Source organism: Rhinatrema bivittatum, chromosome 1 (assembly GCF_901001135.1).
Source record: "Rhinatrema bivittatum chromosome 1, aRhiBiv1.1, whole genome shotgun sequence".
NCBI lineage: Eukaryota > Metazoa > Chordata > Amphibia > Gymnophiona > Rhinatrematidae > Rhinatrema > Rhinatrema bivittatum.
The window spans coordinates 757894796-757914586 of NC_042615.1; the positions used below are offsets into that span (position 1 = coordinate 757894796).

At 40.9% G+C, this 19791-nt stretch overlaps 1 protein-coding gene across 1 annotated transcript in view; it reads left to right on the top strand.

The window, feature by feature from the left end:
* Positions 1 to 18249, top strand: part of SLC45A2 (solute carrier family 45 member 2) — a 99378-nt gene extending 81129 nt beyond the window's left edge. Inside the window, exon 7 of the mRNA XM_029579111.1 lies at positions 17979 to 18249. Within this exon, the coding sequence (XP_029434971.1) occupies positions 17979 to 18203 (225 nt within the window). The 3' untranslated portion in view covers positions 18204 to 18249. The remainder of the gene's footprint in view (positions 1 to 17978) is intronic.
* Positions 18250 to 19791: the final 1542 nt, after the last annotated feature.

Below are 19791 nucleotides of genomic sequence, written 5' to 3' on the forward strand. Positions count from 1 at the left end.
ATTGTGTGAAGAAAATGAGTAACAGAATTATCCTTTGCTGTTAGGTTTGTTGCTACAACTGTCATGGAAGCTTTCAAAAAGTTTCATGCTGCTCTTGAAGGTGTTTTCTCTTCTTTGGTTACCTGTTTCCTTCAGCAGATTTCCAGAATGGTGCATTAGCTTTCCCTTGAGATGCTGACATTGTGTGTCTTTGAAACCACGTTTAGATTAGACTGAAACCTATATTTCTCTTATCTTCAATGTATTCAGTCCTCTGACTGGTCGTGCTACCAATATTTTGTCTAATCTATTTCCACTCTATTTTAGAGGGTAAGCTCTTCTGCCTAGTGATTATACAGTTCAGGGTAAAATATTCTACAAAATTTTTATTTGACCAGAATGTATACAGAACTGTAATAAGGACTGAATCCATGGCTTTGACTATTATTAGTCTAGTGTTCTTACAGAAAATAGAGCATATACAGTTGCTTCTCGCACTGGTATTGTTTTGGATTGTTATACAGATGGAGGTTTTTCCAGACAAGCCTCAAGGTTTAAAGTTCTGATCCTTCTAACCAGCTAAATTTTACCTGGATGTCATTACTAGATTAAAATGTATGCAGATAAAATGGAGGTATTCTGGGTTTTTTTCAGTGTGAGGTGAAGTTCTCTAGAAAACATACCCAGATATAACTGTGATATACAGAGTTAGCCGCTCTCTCCCACATGGTCACCCCAGTTTGCGTATTCCTATCCAAAATGTTTTTTACACTTATCTAGTCTTTACATAGGATGCCATCATCTCATTTTGAACCCATGCAACTTCTGCGAAAATGGTGCAGTCTGCCCCACTGCCAGTGTTTGTTTTCGTTTTGAGGTGTTGAAGTGGATTCTTGGGTACTGTGGTGATGGCCACTTCCATGGGGAGGAGCCCCGTGAGGAACTGCAGTACTAGGTTAGACTCTATACACGCAGACACAGCTGTATATATTATACAGCTTGATGGTATTGCCCGGGTGGACAGCAGTGAAGGTACTCAGTAGAAACAGTCCAGGGGTCCTCGGCAGAGGAAACCAGTCCCACACTTGGTAGATGAAAGGCAGGACCCGGATGTAGACTCCAAGCGCTGAAGCTGAAGGTGAGACAGACTGAGAGTGTTAGTACTCACTGAGCAGTTGACTGTATTGAAGAAGATCCTGGCAGGCAGAAGCAGATCAGATGCAGACACCAGAGTAAGGAATGCAGGCCCTCGAGGAGCGAGTACCCGGTTTCCTAGATAGGTACCTGAAAGAGAGAAGAAGGGCCCCCGAGGAGAGGGTACCCAGGTTAGTGATGAATTACCCCGAAGGGCAGAGAGAGAGCTTCCAGCGGCTGCTGGGAAGCGGCAGGGCAGCTTTAGACCGGAGCATTCCAATACTTGCTAAATCAGTTTGTTAGCAAAATAAGGGCAAGCTAAATACCAGGATGTGCTGACGTCACTAGAAGGGGACACCCCCGAGGTTCCCACCATGACATGGGTGGCGTGTGCGCACGCAACCTAGGAGACCCTTAGGAATAACATGGCGAATGCCATTGCCATTGCCGACCTGGGGACGCCGGTGAGAGCGGCATGCAGACACGGTGGCAGCCAGCTTCCCAAGGCTTGAGGAGAGAGAAGGAAGAAAGGTGAAGCACAGAGGTCGAAGCCATATGAGACCGACGGACGCAACAGTGTTTCGACGAGAACCATTTTCTCCTGGGACTAGGAGAGATTTATGATGTCATGTTCACTTCTAGCACTCTGTCAGGAGACAGTGATTTTTAGACGATTTTCATCACAAAAAAGATGTTCACAAATGATTTTAATGATAAAAAAAACCTCATATTAAACAAACACCACTGAACTGGGAACACTTGCAATTGAAAATCTATAAAAATTAAAAATGGTACACACAAACATTGAAGCTATAACCAATGTATGGTTTCAGCTCATATAAGTGATACCAAACATCAGTATACATTATATTCTATAGTCCTCTGTTGGTTGTTTAAGAGTTTACTCAGAGTATAGCCAGATAGCTAAAAAAAAAAACAAAACCCTTGCAGGCCTGATACCCCAGCCAACTCACCTCTCGCCACTAAAATATGTCAGCATAACACCCTATTCCCTCATCTCAGTCCTCCAAATAAAAAAAAGATACTGGCCATAGCACCTCTAAGCCTTCTCCACCATAGAAACATACAGGCCGATACAGTAAAGTCCGCGGGAGAGCGCCGGCGCGCACAATTCAGTATTTAAATTAGGCCCGGCGGTAAAAACAGGCAAAAGGAGGCGCTAGGGACACTAGCGCGTCCCTAGCGCCTCCTTTTTGTCAGGGGCGGCGGCTGTCAGTGGGTTTGACAGCCGACGCTCAATTTTACCAGCGTCTGTTCTCGAGCCCGCTGACAGCCACGGGCTCAGAAACCGGACGCTGGCAAAATTGAGCGTCCGGTTTTCGGCCTGACAAGCGCGGGCCAAATTCAAATTTTTTTTTTTTAACTTTTTTTACTCTTCGGGACGTCCGACTTAATATCGCCATGATATTAAGTTGGAAGGTGCACAGAAAAGCAGTTTTTACTGCTTTTCTGTGCACTTTCCCAGTGCCGGAAGAAATTTCTGAAAGTAAAATGTGCGGCTTGGCTACATATTTTACTTTCTGTATCCCGCGCGCATACGTAATATGCATTTGCATGTTGAGGGCGCTATTAGGTGCCGCGGGTTGGACGCGCGTTTTCCTCCCCTTACTGAATAAGGGGTAAGGGAAAATGCGCATCCAAGTACAGTGTGCTCCGTCGGAGCACACTGTACTGTATCGGCCTGATAGTAAATGATGGCAGATAAAGACCAAAGGTCCATCCCTTCTGCTCAGTGAGTTTCTTTTGCTAGTATCTGCCACTCCTTGCAGCTTACTCACTTGTCCACTGTTTAGAGTAGTAACTGCCACACCATGCAGTTTACCCCATCTAGAAATGTTAACCAAAAGTTAACGTTACCCTATTTTTTCATTTCATTTTATTACCCCATTTTTTTTCATTTTTCATAGCCTGAAGGGTTCCTCGGTGTTTAGCCCATGCCCTTTTATATTCCATCACCGTTCTCAATGTCACCACCTCTTCCGGGAGGGCATCCCATGCATCCACCAACCTCTCTGTGAAGAAACATTTATTGATGTTGGTTCTGAGTCCCCCACTCCCAACCTGGAGTCTGATATTATGTCCCCTAGTTCTTCAGTTTCCTTTCCAGTGGAAAAGGCTTTTTGTGCATCTCTAACACCTTTCACAGGGCATTCGTATTATGCTTTGAGAGGGAAGGAGGGGATTGGTCCGCTGTCCTTTTTATTTCTTTTATCCCACTGAATATACAGGACAAGTTACTGGCTAACTTTAGCTGGATAACTTCTCCATTAAATAGCCTACTGAATATTGGCCTCTTTAAGACTAAATAAATAAGGCCTTTTTAAAAAAATTCAGTGCTACGGGAACGTAGATATCTGTTACTCCACTAACCTCTGCAACATCAGATAAGTGGTTTTCTGTATGTAAAGTTTAGAGCCATGGATCTGTATTCAATTTGATTACCAATTAGTATTACTTTAATTCTAGACTGAAAGAGATCCCTGGAGGACTCTTGTTGACATTAGCAAAATAAATATTATTTAAGTCTTTCTAAGCAAGATAAAAGGCATAAAACAGTAGCAGATAGTTGGTTCTTTCAAGCATTATATAGTTTCTGAGTTACAAACTAGAAAGTACATTTTAAAAGGATCGGGTCTGCATCCACAAATGCTTAAGTTGGACATGCAAAAAAAATATGCTCAATTTTATATCGTGTGGCAAGTACACATGCATCACACGTATACTACTCAGTGAAGCTTGTATATCACCTATTGGAACCTAGGTCCCGCTGCAAACACCGTCAATCATAAAGGGACTCTCGTTCCTATTTCCCCCACCATTATTCGACGTAACATCATTTAGACCGTCATAATAGGCATCATGGTATGGTATAATTATACCGATGTTACTCAGCCTTATGTTTAATCATTGGTCTGTGCGTACATTATATTTTTTTCTTTTTTCTTATGCGTGATCAATTGTGAAAATATTAAAAATGTCCAAGTGATATACTTTCATAATAAAGTTTAAGATGAACTTATCTATGTATCGCTGTTACGATGACTCTTATTTTCTTTAGTCAATCTCGCAAGCTCAGATGCCCTTAAATTTGTCAGCAGTATGTTCGTTCTGGATACCGCTGAATTTTGCCCGACATTGCACAATGTTTCGGACTTGTGTTCAGTCCTTCTTCAAGGGCTAGAATCTACGTCAAAGAAACACAAGTATTAATCTCTACTATCATAAAGTTTTCACAATTTGTCATCCCGTTTTTTTACTCACTTCTCCGATAGCATGGCAGCTCACAGCATATTTATTTGGCGTTCTTTTCCAGTTAACTAACACCGCCCAGATTTAAATGTCCCGCGGAAATGACGTGCAGTCATACGTCATTTTGTGCTTACAACGAATACCATTCAATGGTGTTGTTTAGCCCTGCCGGCATTACTGTGTGCATTCTAAAAATCCACTGTTGTTCTCTAAGGTTTAAACAAAAATTAGGGTCACCCCCACGTGGATTAACAGGTACTACATCCATGACTCTCCATCTTAACTGTTGAAAGGAATGTCCTTTTTCCATACAATGAATAACCATAGGGGCTGCTACTTTCTCTGTGGTGATGCAGCTTTTATGTTCTATTAACCGTGTTTTTATCTGGCGTTTGGTACGTCCAATGTAGTACAATTCACATGGGCAGATAATTAAATATATTACATTTGTGGAAGAACAGTTCGTGGATTGCCCTAATTTATATGAAATCCCATTTTTATCCGACCATGTTGTGCCTTCAATTGTTTGAGCACACATGGAACAGTGATTACACTGCCAGTGGCCTTGAGGTCCCGATATATCCCTCTGCGTTATTGATGTTAAAAATGAATGTACCACATTATCTGCTATATTTTTACCCCTCTTATAAGCTATAATCGGCGGTTCTACTAAAGATTCATGCAATTTCAAAACAGGCCAATGATCGCGAATCACTGAAGCGATTTTCCCTGCTTTATCTGAATACGGGATGATACAAACTAAATGAGACTCATCACTAGATGTTCCTTTTTCTAATAGGAGCCACTGACGTTCAGCGTTGAAGGCGCGTTTATACGCTAATTTTATGCATTTAGACGGATATCCACGAACTAATAATCTCTTTTTGAGTTCCTCTGCTTGTACTTGGAATTCAACTTTCGAATCACATAATCTGTGCAGCCGCAGAAACTGTCCTACTGGTAGATTTCTTCGAAGATGATAAGGATGAAAGCTTGTATAGTGAAGCAGAGTGTTCTTATCGCATGTTTTTCTATATATTGATGTCGACAAACTTCCTCCTTGTTTCTTAATTAGGATGTCCAAAAAATTAATTTCTGTATTATGATATGTGATAGTAAATTGAAGATGTTGATCTAATGAATTCAGCCAATTGAAAAATAACAAAAGACTTTCAACGTCAGCATGCCATAAACAAAAAATATCATCAATATATCTCGTCCAATTGGACACGAATTGGAACTCTACTGCTGGATATAACAATGTTTCTTCAAAATTCTTTACATATAAATTAGCCAGACTAGGCGCCATTGTGGCTCCCATAGCCGTTCCACTGATTTGTTTGCACCAAATTTGTTGAAAAATAAAAAAATTTTCACATAAAGCAAGCTCGGCTATTACTAGCAGGAAATCAGTAGGAATCCGCTGAGGTCGTGGACGATTGTCCAGTTCATTTCTCAAAATGTTTAATGTTGCTACTTGGGGAATCGAAGTATAAAGTGCTTTTATATCAAAGGTCACTAACAGTGCTGATTCTACATTCTGTATATTTTGTAATAAAGTTAACATATGTTTGGTGTCTTTACAATATGATATCGCTGTACTAACCATCGGGTGTATAACTGCATCTACCAACGTCGACAGAGGTTCTAGCAGTGAACCTATGGTTTTCACTATAGGGCGTCCCGGAGGGTTTTTAGCATCTTTATGTATTTTGGGCACCATGTACAAGGTGGGAGACACCAGATGTTTGACCTGCAAGAACCTTGCTTCTCTCGGTTAGGAAACCTAATGCAAGAGCCTCTTCGATAATGATTTTAATCTTATTTTGAAGATTTTCAGTCGGATCAGTGCTAATATTTCATAGCTGAAGTGGTCTTGGACATGCATCTCAACCATTTCTACATATTTCTGGTGATCCATCACCACGATCGAACCTCCCTTATCAGCTTTTTTAATGATCACCCTGTTATCCCTTTTTAAGGTTTGTAAAGCCGCCCATTCTTCTCGACTCAAATTAAACTGTGGTGTGATCCTCATTTGTTCAATGGATACCATATCCCTTAAAACTAATTCCATGTATGTTTTCACTATTGGGTCAATAGGTCCCGGAGGTAACCAATTTGACTTGGGTTGTACAATAGATATATCAATGGTACTAGGATATTTAGAAAAAAACACAACTAATTGCAATTTTCTGAAAAATTTATACAGATACCTACGACACTGAAAAGCATCATATGAACAATATGGCACAAAGGAAAGACCTTTGTCTAATACCTGAATTTGTACAGGTGTCAGTTGAACTTGCGATAAATTTATGACGTTTGGTTCCTTCCTTGTGATCTTCTCCAAGGTCGTGTTTGTTGTATATCCGGCGCTTGTGGCTGTCTGGCCGTGCGAAAAAAACGTCTATTTGATGATCTACTCATACGAGAGTTGCCTCTGCCTCGATAATAAAATTGCTGTTGTTCTGGTATATTACCAGTTTGTGCCGAACTTTCATCAGATTCTGATGATGATGTGTCCTCGGATGAACCGGCAAAGGCGACTTTTCTTGGTTGTGTATTCTTTTTTCGTTGCCACGGATATATCTGTCCAGGCGATAAGAACACTCTGCTTCACTATACAAGCTTTCATGCTTATCATCTTCGAAGAAATCTACCAGTAGGACAGTTTCTGCGGCTGCGCAGATTATGTGATTCGAAAGTTGAATTCCAAGTACAAGCAGAGGAACTCAAAAAGAGATTATTAGTTCGTGGATATCCGTCTAAATGCATAAAATTAGCGTATAAACGCGCCTTCAACGCTGAACGTCAGTGGCTCCTATTAGAAAAAGGAACATCTAGTGATGAGTCTCATTTAGCTTGTACCATCCCGTATCCAGATAAAGCAGGGAAAATCGCTTCAGTGATTCGCGATCATTGGCCTGTTTTGAAATTGCATGAATCTTTAGTAGAACCGCCGATTATAGCTTATAAGAGGGGTAAAAATATAGCGGATAATGTGGTACATTCATTTTTAACATCAATAACGCAGAGGGATATATCGGGACCTCAAGGCCACTGGCAGTGTAATCACTGTTCCATGTGTGCTCAAACAATTGAAGGCACAACATGGTCAGATAAAAATGGGATTTCATATAAATTATGGCAATCCACGAACTGTTCTTCCACAAATGTAATATATTTAATTATCTGCCCATGTGAATTGTACTACATTGGACGTACCAAACGCCAGATAAAAACACGGTTAATAGAACATAAAAGCTGCATCACCACAGAGAAAGTAGCAGCCTCTATGGTTATTCATTGTATGGAAAAAGGACATTCCTTTCAACAGTTAAGATGGAGAGTCATGGATGTAGTACCTGTTAATCCACGTGGGGGTGACCCTAATTTTTGTTTAAACCTTAGAGAACAACAGTGGATTTTTAGAATGCACACAGTAATGCCGGCAGGGCTAAACAACACCATTGAATGGTATTCGTTGTAAGCACAAAATGACGTATGACTGCACGTCATTTCCGCGGGACATTTAAATCTGGGCGGTGTTAGTTAACCGGAAAAGAACGCCAAATAAATATGCTGTGAGCTGCCATGCTATCGGAGAAGTGAGTAAAAAAACGGGATGACAAATTGTGAAAACTTTATGATAGTAGAGATTAATACTTGTGTTTCTTTGACGTAGATTCTAGCCCTTGAAGAAGGACTGAACACAAGTCCGAAACATTGTGCAATGTCGGGCAAAATTCAGCGGTATCCAGAACGAACATACTGCTGACAAATTTAAGGGCATCTGAGCTTGCGAGATTGACTAAAGAAAATAAGAGTCATCGTAACAGCGATACATAGATAAGTTCATCTTAAACTTTATTATGAAAGTATATCACTTGGACATTTTTAATATTTTCACAATTGATCACGCATAAGAAAAAAGAAAAAAATATAATGTACGCACAGACCAATGATTAAACATAAGGCTGAGTAACATCGGTATAATTATACCATACCATGATGCCTATTATGACGGTCTAAATGATGTTACGTCGAATAATGGTGGGGGAAATAGGAACGAGAGTCCCTTTATGATTGACAGAAGTACACATGCATACCATTTGAAATATCCCTTCTGCATGTATGCGTTGGAGACTTTGTGAGAGAGAAAGTCTGTAGAGACTCTCCAGAAAGCTAACTGTTTATACCACCATAGCTAGGGGGGTTATCTGCCAGCAGGGCTCATTGGCCCTGGAGCAGTGGCAGACCGGACACTCCCTTCGGTTGGGCAGTCACCTTGCTTGGGTGAGGCGGGTGCCACAAGGGGCTCTAGATAGACTCGTGTTATGGCTCGGGTATATAGGTATTGTTGTATGTATGTTTATAATTTTGCCCATAGTTGGTCTTTGTGGTGTTTTGGCAGTGTGTGAATGAGAGCTGTTGTCACCGCCCCCCCCCCCCCCCCCCATTTGTGACAACTGGTCATGGCTACCCAAGATTAGAAAAAAAGGATAATTTACAGGGGAAAGCCTAGGCATGGTTTGGGGAGCTACCTACTAGCAGGACAAAGTTTGTAACCTCTATGACAGAGTTACAGTGTGAATCGACACCATGCCAGAGGCTGCAGGCAAGATGCAGAGAAATTGCTTCCTGCAGCATGTGGACTGTTTCTGCACAGCACATGAGGAGAAAGAAGCAAGAGAATTTGCAAAGCAAGAGAAAAATCTCTTTAAAGAATTAGACCAGCAAACAAAGATAACTGGCAGAAGCACAAACATAGTGGGAAGTATAGAGAACTACTCCAGAAACTCAAGGTGGATCAAGATTTGACACAGCAGTGGCTAAGGAGAGATGAACTCAAACTTATGGATGAGAGATTGATAATTGCAGCACAGCATAGTAGACTTTGAACATGATGGTTCACAACCAGAATAGAAAAAAAAAAGATAAAACAGACAAATGCAGACTCTGAAAAACAGAACTGGAAACAGTTATACAGTTCATCATTAGATGTGATGTGTTGATGTCAGAAGGCCTGTGTACAGAAAGGCACAATAAGGGGCCATGACTTACTCACTGGAAACTGTGAAAGTGTGATAACATCAATGTACCAAAAAAAAGAAACCCCACTGAGAGCACAACCCTATCAGAATAGAAGAGAATAAAGAAGCTGTGATAACCAGGGACATTCCTATTCCAACCAAGAAGACGACTGATACTTGAAAACCAGATATTGCGGTGAAGGAAAAACCTAAGAATGGCAATGCTGATAGAGGTGTCAGTACCCAGCAACTATTCTGTGGATGATGTGGAGAAAGCAAAGACCTTTAAGTACCCAGAGAGGCAATCAGACACCAAGAAAATTTGGCAGAAAGATACAGAAATAGTCCCAACTATATTGGGTGCCACTGGCTTGATTAAGAAGCATTTCCAAGCGCACCTTGATATGTTGCCTGTAAAGATTACACCTATGAACTCCAGAAGGAAAACCTCTTTGACACAATGCAAGGATTAAGAAGGGCATTAGCTGTAAAGCTGAGAGACTGAGATCATTCCTAACATAATCTGGTTTATAAATGAGATTCATTCCTGTCAAGGTATGAGCAAAATAAACTCATTTGGAGACATTTTTGACGTAGAGGCATCTTACTGATTTACCTGTGTAAAAGAGTCAGCGTGGCAGGATACTAATTCATGTGTGTTTGACCCTTGCACTAAGTTTGATTTATTTATTTATTTTTTTTTGTTTGCATACTTACTGAGCAAGCCGTACCAGTTCACTCACAGTGCTCTGACTGTGACAAAAATGACCAACTGGTCTGCTGTCTGTGTGTGTGTCGACACGAGGGTGTACAAATATTTCTACACTAAAAACCCCTACCCATTAGTGATCCGATTTAACTAATTCCATCATGTCACTAGGTATATAATTTGTGTGTGCCCGATAAAAAGAGAGGAAAGATATCTTTCTTTCCCTCCCATCCACCTCTAAGCATATTCTTTGATTTTTAGAATCTTATCTCATATAAGAGGACAAGAGACATTTTCACATCAAAAAATCAATCAGGGATTTATTTAAAGCATGGGAGTGACCCAGAATTTATCAACAGATTAATGTTCCCTTGCAGGTTATTGCCAAATTAACATTAAATACACCACATAAATTTAGAGGACTTAAATTTACATATCCCTTCTCTCTTAGCAAACTAAATTAACAGCATTAAGGTGCAGACAGTACTCCAGCAGGACGATGAGGGTCTTCCAGTTTTACGTATCAAATGCTAGGTGTATGATTATCTACAAGTTGATTAGAAGTGGTATGTGTGCACTAGGTGCAAAGAGCTCCGGGATATCAGAAAATGAGTCCAGTCTTTGGAAGCTAGAGTGGCAGAACTAGAGGAGCTGAGGGAGACAGAGAGACGGTCAAATTTGCAGATGACAAAAAAAATGATTCCAAGTTGTTAAATCAAAAGCGAATTGTGAGAAATTGCAGGAAACTGCAGGACTCCATGGCAGATAAAATTTAATGGACACAAATGCAAAGTACTGCACATAGGGAAAAATAACTCACACTGTTAGGTTCCATATTAGGAGTTACCACTCAGGGAAAGGATCTGGGCATCATCTTGGACAATACTTTGAAATCCTAAGCTCAGTGTGCCATGTTTGTAAAAATGTAAACAGCATGTTAGGAATTATTAGGAAAGGAATGGAGAATAAAATGAAGAATGTCATAATATCTCTGTATTGCTCCCAAAGCACTATGTACAATTTTGGTCACCACATCTAAAAAAAGATGACCTGGAAATGGTACAGAGAAGGGCAAGCTCAAAGATAAAGGAGATGGAAAGTCCCTCTATGAGGAAAGGCTAAAGAGGTTAGGACTTTTCAACTTAGAGAAAAAACAGCTGAGGGGGAGATGATAGAGATCTATAAAATCATCAGTAAGAACATAAGAACATAAGAAATTGCCATGCTGGGTCAGCCCAAGGAGAAGAGACGGCTGAGGGGGATATGATAGAGGTGTTTAAAATCATGAGAGGTCTAGAACGGGTTAATGTGAATCAGTTATTTACTCTTTCGGATAATAGAAAGACTAGGGGGCACTCCATGAAGTTAGCGTGTGGCACATTTAAAACTAATTGGAGAAAGTTCTTTTTCACTCAATGCACAATTAAACTCTGGAATTTGTTGCCAGAGGATGTGGTTAGTGCAGTTAGTGTAGCTGTGTTTAAAAAAGGATTGGATAAGTTCTTGGAGGAGAAGTCCATTACCTGCTATAATTAAGTTGCCTTAGAGAATAGCCACTGCTATTATTAGCAACAGTAGCATGGGATAGACTTAGTTTTTGGGTACTTGCCAGGTTCTTATGGCCTGGATTGGCCACTGTTGGAAACAGGATGCTGGGCTTGATGGACCCTTGGTCTGACCCAGTATGGCATGTTCTTATGTTCTTAAGGGTCCATCAAGTCCAGCATCCTGTTTCCAACAGAGGCCAAACCAGGCCACAAGAACCTAGCAAGTACCCAAACACTAAGAGGATCCCATGCTACTGATGCCAGTAATAGCAGAGGCCATTCCCTAAATCAGCTTTAATAATAGCAGTTAATGGACTTCTCCTCCAAGAACTTATCCAACCTTTTTTAAACCCAGCTACACTAACTGCACTAACCATATCCTCTGGCAACAAATTCCAGAGCTTTATTGTGCATTGAGTGAAAAAGATTTTTCTCCGATTAGTCTTAAATGTGCTACTTGCTAACTTCATGGAGTGCCCCCTAGTCTTTCTATTATCCGAAAGAGTAAATAACTGATTCACATTAACCCGTTCTAGACCTCTCATGATTTTAAACAACTCTATCTTATCCCCCCTCAGCCATCTCTTCTCCAAGCTGAGCAGCCCTAACCTCTTCATCCTTTCCTCATAGGGGAGCTGTTCCATGAATCCATTCCCTTTATCATTTTGATCGCCCTTCTCTGTACCTTCTCCATCACAACTATATCTTTTTTGAGATGCGGCGACCAGAATTGCAATGAAGTAGCCAACTTTTTCAGTGACAAGATCAAAAACCTAAAAACAAAAATTCCAGATACAACAAAACAGGAAATCAAAATGAAAAAAAAGAGACGTTGAACAATGGAAGACATTTGATATGGTATCTGAAATGGAAATTGAGTCTATGCTAAGAAAGCTAAACCCCGCCCCTCATGCTTATGACACAATACCAACCAATACAGTATCCCCAACATTAACAAAGATAGTGAATCTCTCGTTAGAGGAAGGAATCATGCCAGATAATCTAAAAGGGGCAATTGTTAAGCCAATTTTAAAGAAAAAGAACAGCGACCCGCTTAATCTGAGCAATTACAGACCTGTATCAAACCTACCCCTAATTGCCAAATTAATCGAAAAAACTATACAAAAGCAACTAGCGGAGCACTTAGAGAATAATAACATCTTGTATCCATTACAACATGGCTTTAGAAAACACTATAGTACAGAAACACTACTGCTAGCACTAACAGACAACATCATGAGAGGTTTTGACAATGGCAAACACTATATTTTAGTGATGCTGGACCTGTCAGCAGCATTTGACACCGTAAATCATGACATACTTTTAAATAGACTAGAGGAAATAGGATTGAGTAACATTACTATCAAATAGTTCAGATCATATCTAAGTAACAGATATTTCCAAGTTCAAATCAAAGACATAATGTCAGAAAAAATACACCTACAAACAGGAGTACCACAGGGGTCAGCTCTATCTGCTACACTCTTTAACATATACCTGTTACCTTTATGCCACCTACTAGCCGGGCTGGGCATAACACACTATATATACACTGACGATATACAGCTAATACTTCCCATAGATGAAACTATTGAAAAAACATTAAATATCGCTAACATGTACCTTGACATCATAAAACAATTACTAAACCAAATGGAGCTAGTAATCAACATAGAGAAAACAGAATTCCTACATCTAGAACGCAAAAAGACAGAGATCATTCAAAACACTATCACACTCAAAAACAACCAAAAGATCGAACTAGCGGAGAAAGTACGGAACCTAGGAGTTATAATTGACACCGAATTAAGCTTAAAACAACATATATCCTTAAAAGTTAGAGAAGGATTCGCTAAACTTATGGTACTCAGAAGACTCAAACCACTTCTAACGTCAAAGAACTTTCGTTCAGTTCTACAAGCATTGATTTTTGCAAGCACCGACTACTGTAATGTGCTACTACTAGGCTTACCATACACCTCACTCAGAGCACTACAAATTTTACAAAACACTGCTGCAAGAATTTTGACAGGAAAAAGTAAAAGAGACCACATCACTGAAACCCTAGCCGAGTTACACTGGTTACCTGTTGAGCAGAGAATACAATACAAAACACTTTGCATCATACATAAATTAATACATAACGAAAAAGTGGAATGGCTTAACACAAACCTCCGCGTACACGTACCAAACAGAAACATAAGATCAGCGAATAAAGCACTCCTTACTATCCCATCAATTAAGACAGCAAGACTAACTCAAGTAAGAGAGAGAGCACTATCCTTGGCAGGACCCACACTGTGGAATACCATTCCACTAGAGTTAAGGTTGCAAAAAGACAACAAAACCTTCAGAAAAGGCTTAAAAACTTGGCTATTCAAGCAAGCCTACCAAACAGAGAAGGGGAAACAGTGAGGCAGGCGAAGTGAGAGGTATGAACAAATAAAGTGTGTAGCTATATTTCTATCTGTTTTTACTCTACCTTCTCGTTCTTCACCAGAAGAGAAATTGACACTTATAAAGTTAGAATTGTTTTTAAACTGATAATTCCTGGACAGTATTGTATCACAAACCAATTATATCATTTAGAAAACTATGTACCGAATCATTACGGCACCTGTGTAAATTAATATATCTCAGCATCCTTATTTTATGTGCCCTATTGTAAACCGTTGTGATGGATCCTTCATAACGACGGTATAGAAAAGATTCAAATAAATAAATAAATAAAATAAATTGTACACAGTATTCAAGGTGAGGTCTCACCATGGAGTGATACAGAGGCATTATGACATTTTCCATTTTATTCACCATTCCCTTTCTAATAATTCCTAACATTCTGTTTGCTTTTTTGACTGCCGCAGCACACTGATGAGTAACAGCCTTCTCATTGGACCTAGGTCAGTGTTGCAGATATTCAGAAAAGAAGAGCCTTATTAGTGGCCTTGGTCTTCCAAGTGGCAATGAGTATGAGCACATGATGCCTGCCTTTTTCTTGTTTCCAGCATTGCTGCTAGAATGGCACCTTTCCAGTTCTTAAATGGGCCAGGGCTGTTCATGATGCCTAACACAGTTGACTGGCAACCATAGTAACCTGGTAATGATAGCAGAAAAGGACCAAATAGTGCATCCAGTCGGCCCAGCAGTCTTCCCATGGCAGCATATGCCATGCTGTGCAGGTTACCCCCATGTTTTTTTCTAGGGGTATCAACTGCTACTCCATGCAATTATCCCTATGCCTTATGATAATCCATAAACATTTTCTGCAAGCAACATTTTTACTGGGTGATGAGCCTTTTTGAAAATTCAGACAGTGCTTTGCTTATGGACTTGGTTGCAGAAGCAATTTTGTGCTTTTTCCCTTATATCTGTGTTTCAGTACCCCAGTGTTCTCTGTGAATCTACTCATGTTTGAAAGACATGGCAAGAAGGATGTGTGTGTGTAAGTGAAAGTAAAGTACAGGGGTGCTTGCAGAGGGTAGATTAATAAGTAGCACCCCCTGTATTCTTGCATGAGTGCTGAGGATGCAGTGTAGAGTGTTAGAAACCCTTGTGTGTGACAGATGAGGCTTCGATGTCAGCATCTCTAACCTTGATAAACTGTGTGGATGAGGACTGGCCGATAGTGAGGTCATGCCAACAATGTAGAAATAGATTGCATGCTGTGTGTAAGGGAATGGTGTATGTCTTGTGTCCAGTAAATACCATCTCTTCGTGAAAAGGAAAACTGTAAAATGCAGTCTAAATATTGTGTGGCTGGGAATGTGTTTTTGTTTACTTTTAGATACAGGCTGGCCATGCATGCCAGCACTTTGTCCTTTTCTGTTATTTGTGTTTGAGTACTGCTATTTTCCGCATTGATTCCTATGAAGCAGAGGTGCATTCACATGTATTTATTGAAAACATTTTATATTCTGCATACATCGAACATACTTTTCTAAGTGGATTACAGAAAAATACACAAGCAGCATAAAATGGCATAAATAAATTAACAAACTAGGGGGCCAGCTCTGGTCCTCAAGAGCCACAAACAGGCCAGGTTTTCAGAATATCCATAATGAATATGCATGAGATAGATAGATTTACATGCACTGCCTCCATTGTATGTAAATATATCTCATGCATATTCGCTGTAGATATCCCAAAAACCTGGCTCTCGAGGATCGGAGTTAACCACCCCTGAACTAAAAACACAGGGCATGGAAATTAGGCTATGTGAGGATTAATGTGAAAGCTGCCTGTGTCTGGAATGTAGGTACTTTTTTTTTTTTTTTTTTTTAAACCCTGCAGCAGATGCAGATGGACTCTCTATTTAAGTTGAGGCTCAGGCTGCATGAGATATAGTTTGCTGTTTGGCACAAGATGTGGTCTTAGGATAGGAAGATGCCTTTTAATCTAACCCTGGAACATTGGAAAGGGCCATCTGGCCTGTGCAATCTTCATCTGCACTGATGGCTGTATGGGGTTCCATGTGATGTTCAGGCCCTAGATAATTGCTTATGTTTCTATTCCACCACCCATCCCCAGTTCGAGCCCTATCTACAAATCCACAAGAGGTTAGAGAAATGTCCCTTGTGTGTATCCTCCCAAGAGCTCTAACAAAATAAAACCTTGAGAGACACTGAAGGCCTCACCCCCACTACTGTCTCTCTGTGATCATGTTCCTTGACCCATACAAGGCTTTGTCTATGTGAGTAGATAGTTCATAGGACCCTGTAAATGACTACTGAAGATCAGTTGTGTTGTTACCTTTGCAACCGGGGAAGCAGTTAATAAGAAATGTAAAAGAAAATAAATAAATGCAGCTTGAAAACTGTTTTATGTTGTATGTAGACCTCAAGTTAAAGCTCCACTGACCTTTCTCTTATTGTGGCCTATTAACCAATAGATGAAGGTATGATGGATCTGTTGAGACTTGTATGTAGTTCTTTCATCTGAATTGTGTATGTGTATGGAGACTTCCTCCAATTAAAACAAAAAAACCCACCAACTGTATCAATATTGGATGGGAAGTATTATTGCTGACAGTTATGCTTTGTATAAAAGTGCATTGAAACAGTAGATTTTGATGTTTTATTTGATCTTGAATTCAGATAACCCTGTGGAAGAGTCCCATTCATCAAATTTATGAGATGAAAAATATATTGTTTTCATGGAGCTTGGGAATAATATAGCAGAACTTTATTTCAGGCCATGTAAGCATGCACACAACCCAGAATAGTGTTGAAAAACATTTTTTTTCTACTCATTAGTGAAAAATGATTGTGTTCTCACTATCTACTTCTCAGTCTCAACTGAAAGTTATTTCTTTCAGGGATGGATGAAGGGTGTCTTGGGTTCTGGGTGGTATTATGGTCATACATTCCATCCTTCCCCGCCACATAAACAATGCAACTTATGCAAATACTGTTTACCCTTATCCTTAATTTGATCTTATATGGGGCCCCTCTAGGCACTTGAGCCCCCAGAAAGTGCTTCATCCACCCATATTTACAAGCATAGAAAATGAATATTGTAGCAAATAAGGAGCTTAAAATCCATCTAATCTGCTCAGTGGCATTTCTGATGCAGTGCCATAGACCAAGGGTGTTCAAACCAGTCCTCAAGCTCCCCCAGCTAGTTGGGTTTTCAGTATATCCCTACTGAATATGCATGAGAAGTATCTGCATACATAGGAGGTGCATGCAAATAATCTCATGCATATTCATTAGAGAGATCCTGATTGGCAGGGGGAGGGGGGCTGGTGCATAACAGGGCCCCAAAGTATACCCTTGCCTTAAATCCTAGTTGATTTTTGATTTTGCCTTTACTTCTTCACAACCAGAAATGAACTGTGATTATCCTAGGCTTTCTTCATTCATGTCTTTTTTTTGGTGCCATTTGGCCTGGGAGGCCATTCCACACATCCATCATCCTTTCTACGGATAAATATTTCCTGATGTTGCTTCCCAGCCCTTTGGAACATCATGCTTGTTCTGCAGCATTTTTTCCCCACTCAAGATGGTTTGCTTCTAGAGAAACATAGGGAGCAATTTTCAAAAGATTTAGGTGCCCAACTTTGGAAGTTTAGGCTCTTTAAATTCATCCCTTTTTAAAATTTACAAGGGCTGAGCTTAGAAAAAACCCTAAAAAATTAGGCACCTAAATGAAGCACTGAGCCTTTTTCAGAAATTGATCATCAGAGAATCCATTGCTAGACGCTCCTATTTGATATTTCCAGGCAGGGGAATGCAAAGTATACTCTATGAATAAATGTACAATGGTATTTTACAGTCTGTTTTTAACTTTTTGTTTTCTTTGCAGAGACAGAAACTCCTGGATGGAGAGAACAAAGAAGATTGCCGAGGGAAGGGAGTGGATTGTGCTGCTCTAACTTGCATGGTTCAGCTGGCACAAATAATTGTCGGAGTGGGTGTTGGGTTCCTGGTCAGCGCTGCAGGGAGTGTGGTAGTTATTGTGATTTCTGCCTCTGCTGTGTCATTCCTGGGTTGCTGCTTTGTTGCCTTCTTTGTCAGATATGTGGAGTAGATGAGTAAATATATCAAAGTTCCCAGGTGTGGTCTGTATTATTCTGTTCTCCTAGTGTTTCTTGCAATTCCCTAACATCTGCAAATTCCCTTGAAATGGCTAAATGGTAGATAATTAAATGGATACAAAATTTCCCAATGCATTCTTAAGCAAGCTGTTTTCATTATACATTGAAGTTTTTTGGCACATTTCATAGCAAGGTAGAGGCATAATCATATCTATGTATTGTATATCTATACATTTTCTCAAGTGTATCACTTTGGGGACAGGGAAAGGAAGGAAATATGATGATGTCAGGGATTTGGAGGGGGGGGAGGAAAGGGAAGAAAAGGTGATGATTATAGCAGGGGTTAGGGAAGAGAGGACAAGGTGATGTTGGGAGAGGGAAGATAAGGTGATGATGGTTGCAAGGGGTGGCGGGAGAGGAAAAGGAGTGGAAGATGATGATGGCAGGGGGTGGATGGAAGTAAAGGCGACGGTGATAGGGAAGAGGTGAGAGAGGGTAATGATGATGCTGGGAGAGGCATGGTTGGGGGGGAGAGGGAAGAGAAGAAGATGATGGCAGGGGGTGGAGTAAAGTAAAGGCGACGGTGATAGGGAAGAGGTGAGAGAGGGTAATGATGATGCTGGGAGAGGCATGGTTGGGGGGGAGAGGGAAGAGAAGAAGATGATGGCAGGGGGTGGAGTAAAGTAAAGGCGATGGTGATAGGGAAGAGGTGAGAGAGGGTAATGATGATGCTGGGAGAGGCATGGTTGGGGGGGGGGAGAGGGAAGAGAAGAGAAGAAGATGACGGCAGGGGGTGGAAGGAAGTAAAGGCGATGGTGATAGGGAAGAGGTGAGAGAGGGGAATGATGATGCTGGGAGAGGCATGGTTGGGGGGGAGAGGGAAGAGAAGAAGATGATGGCAGGGGGTGGAGGGAAGTAAAGGCGATGGTGATAGGGAAGAGGTGAGAGAGGGTAATGATAGGAGAGGCATGGTTGGGGGGGGGAGAGGGAAGAGAAGAAGATGATGATGATGCCAGAAAAGAAGGAAGGAAGGGAGGGAAAGAGAAGGTAATGATGCCAGGGGTGGGTGAAAAGGAAGGGAGGAGGTGGATATGATGCTGCTGGAGGTGAGGGAGATGGAAGGTAGGAGGAAATGATGCTGGAGGTGAGGGAGAGGGCAGGGAGAATAAGGTGAAGATGCTGGGAGAGGGAAGTGGGGGAATGAAGAAGGGAAGAAAAGGTGATGATTGCAGGGGTAGAAGGAGAGGGAAGAGAGGGGAAGGAGATGGTAATGATGTTAGGGAATGAGGAGAGGGAAGAGAAAGTGGGGAGAGTGAAGGGATGATGTCTGGTGGCAGAGGACAGGGCGGATGATGGTGTGCCATGATGGAGCGAGCCCTGTGCCAGGTTTGTCACAACACAGAAGAGGTTGGGAACCACTGTTGTACAGCATTCACTAATAAGCACTTGAAGGTGAATTTTAAAGGCTTGGCCTGCGCCAAATCCGGGAGATATGTGCATCTCTCAGGCTAGCACGCACTGCACAGATTTAAAAAAGTGCATGATTATGTGCACAAATCAAAAAGTTAAAAAGCGGTGGGG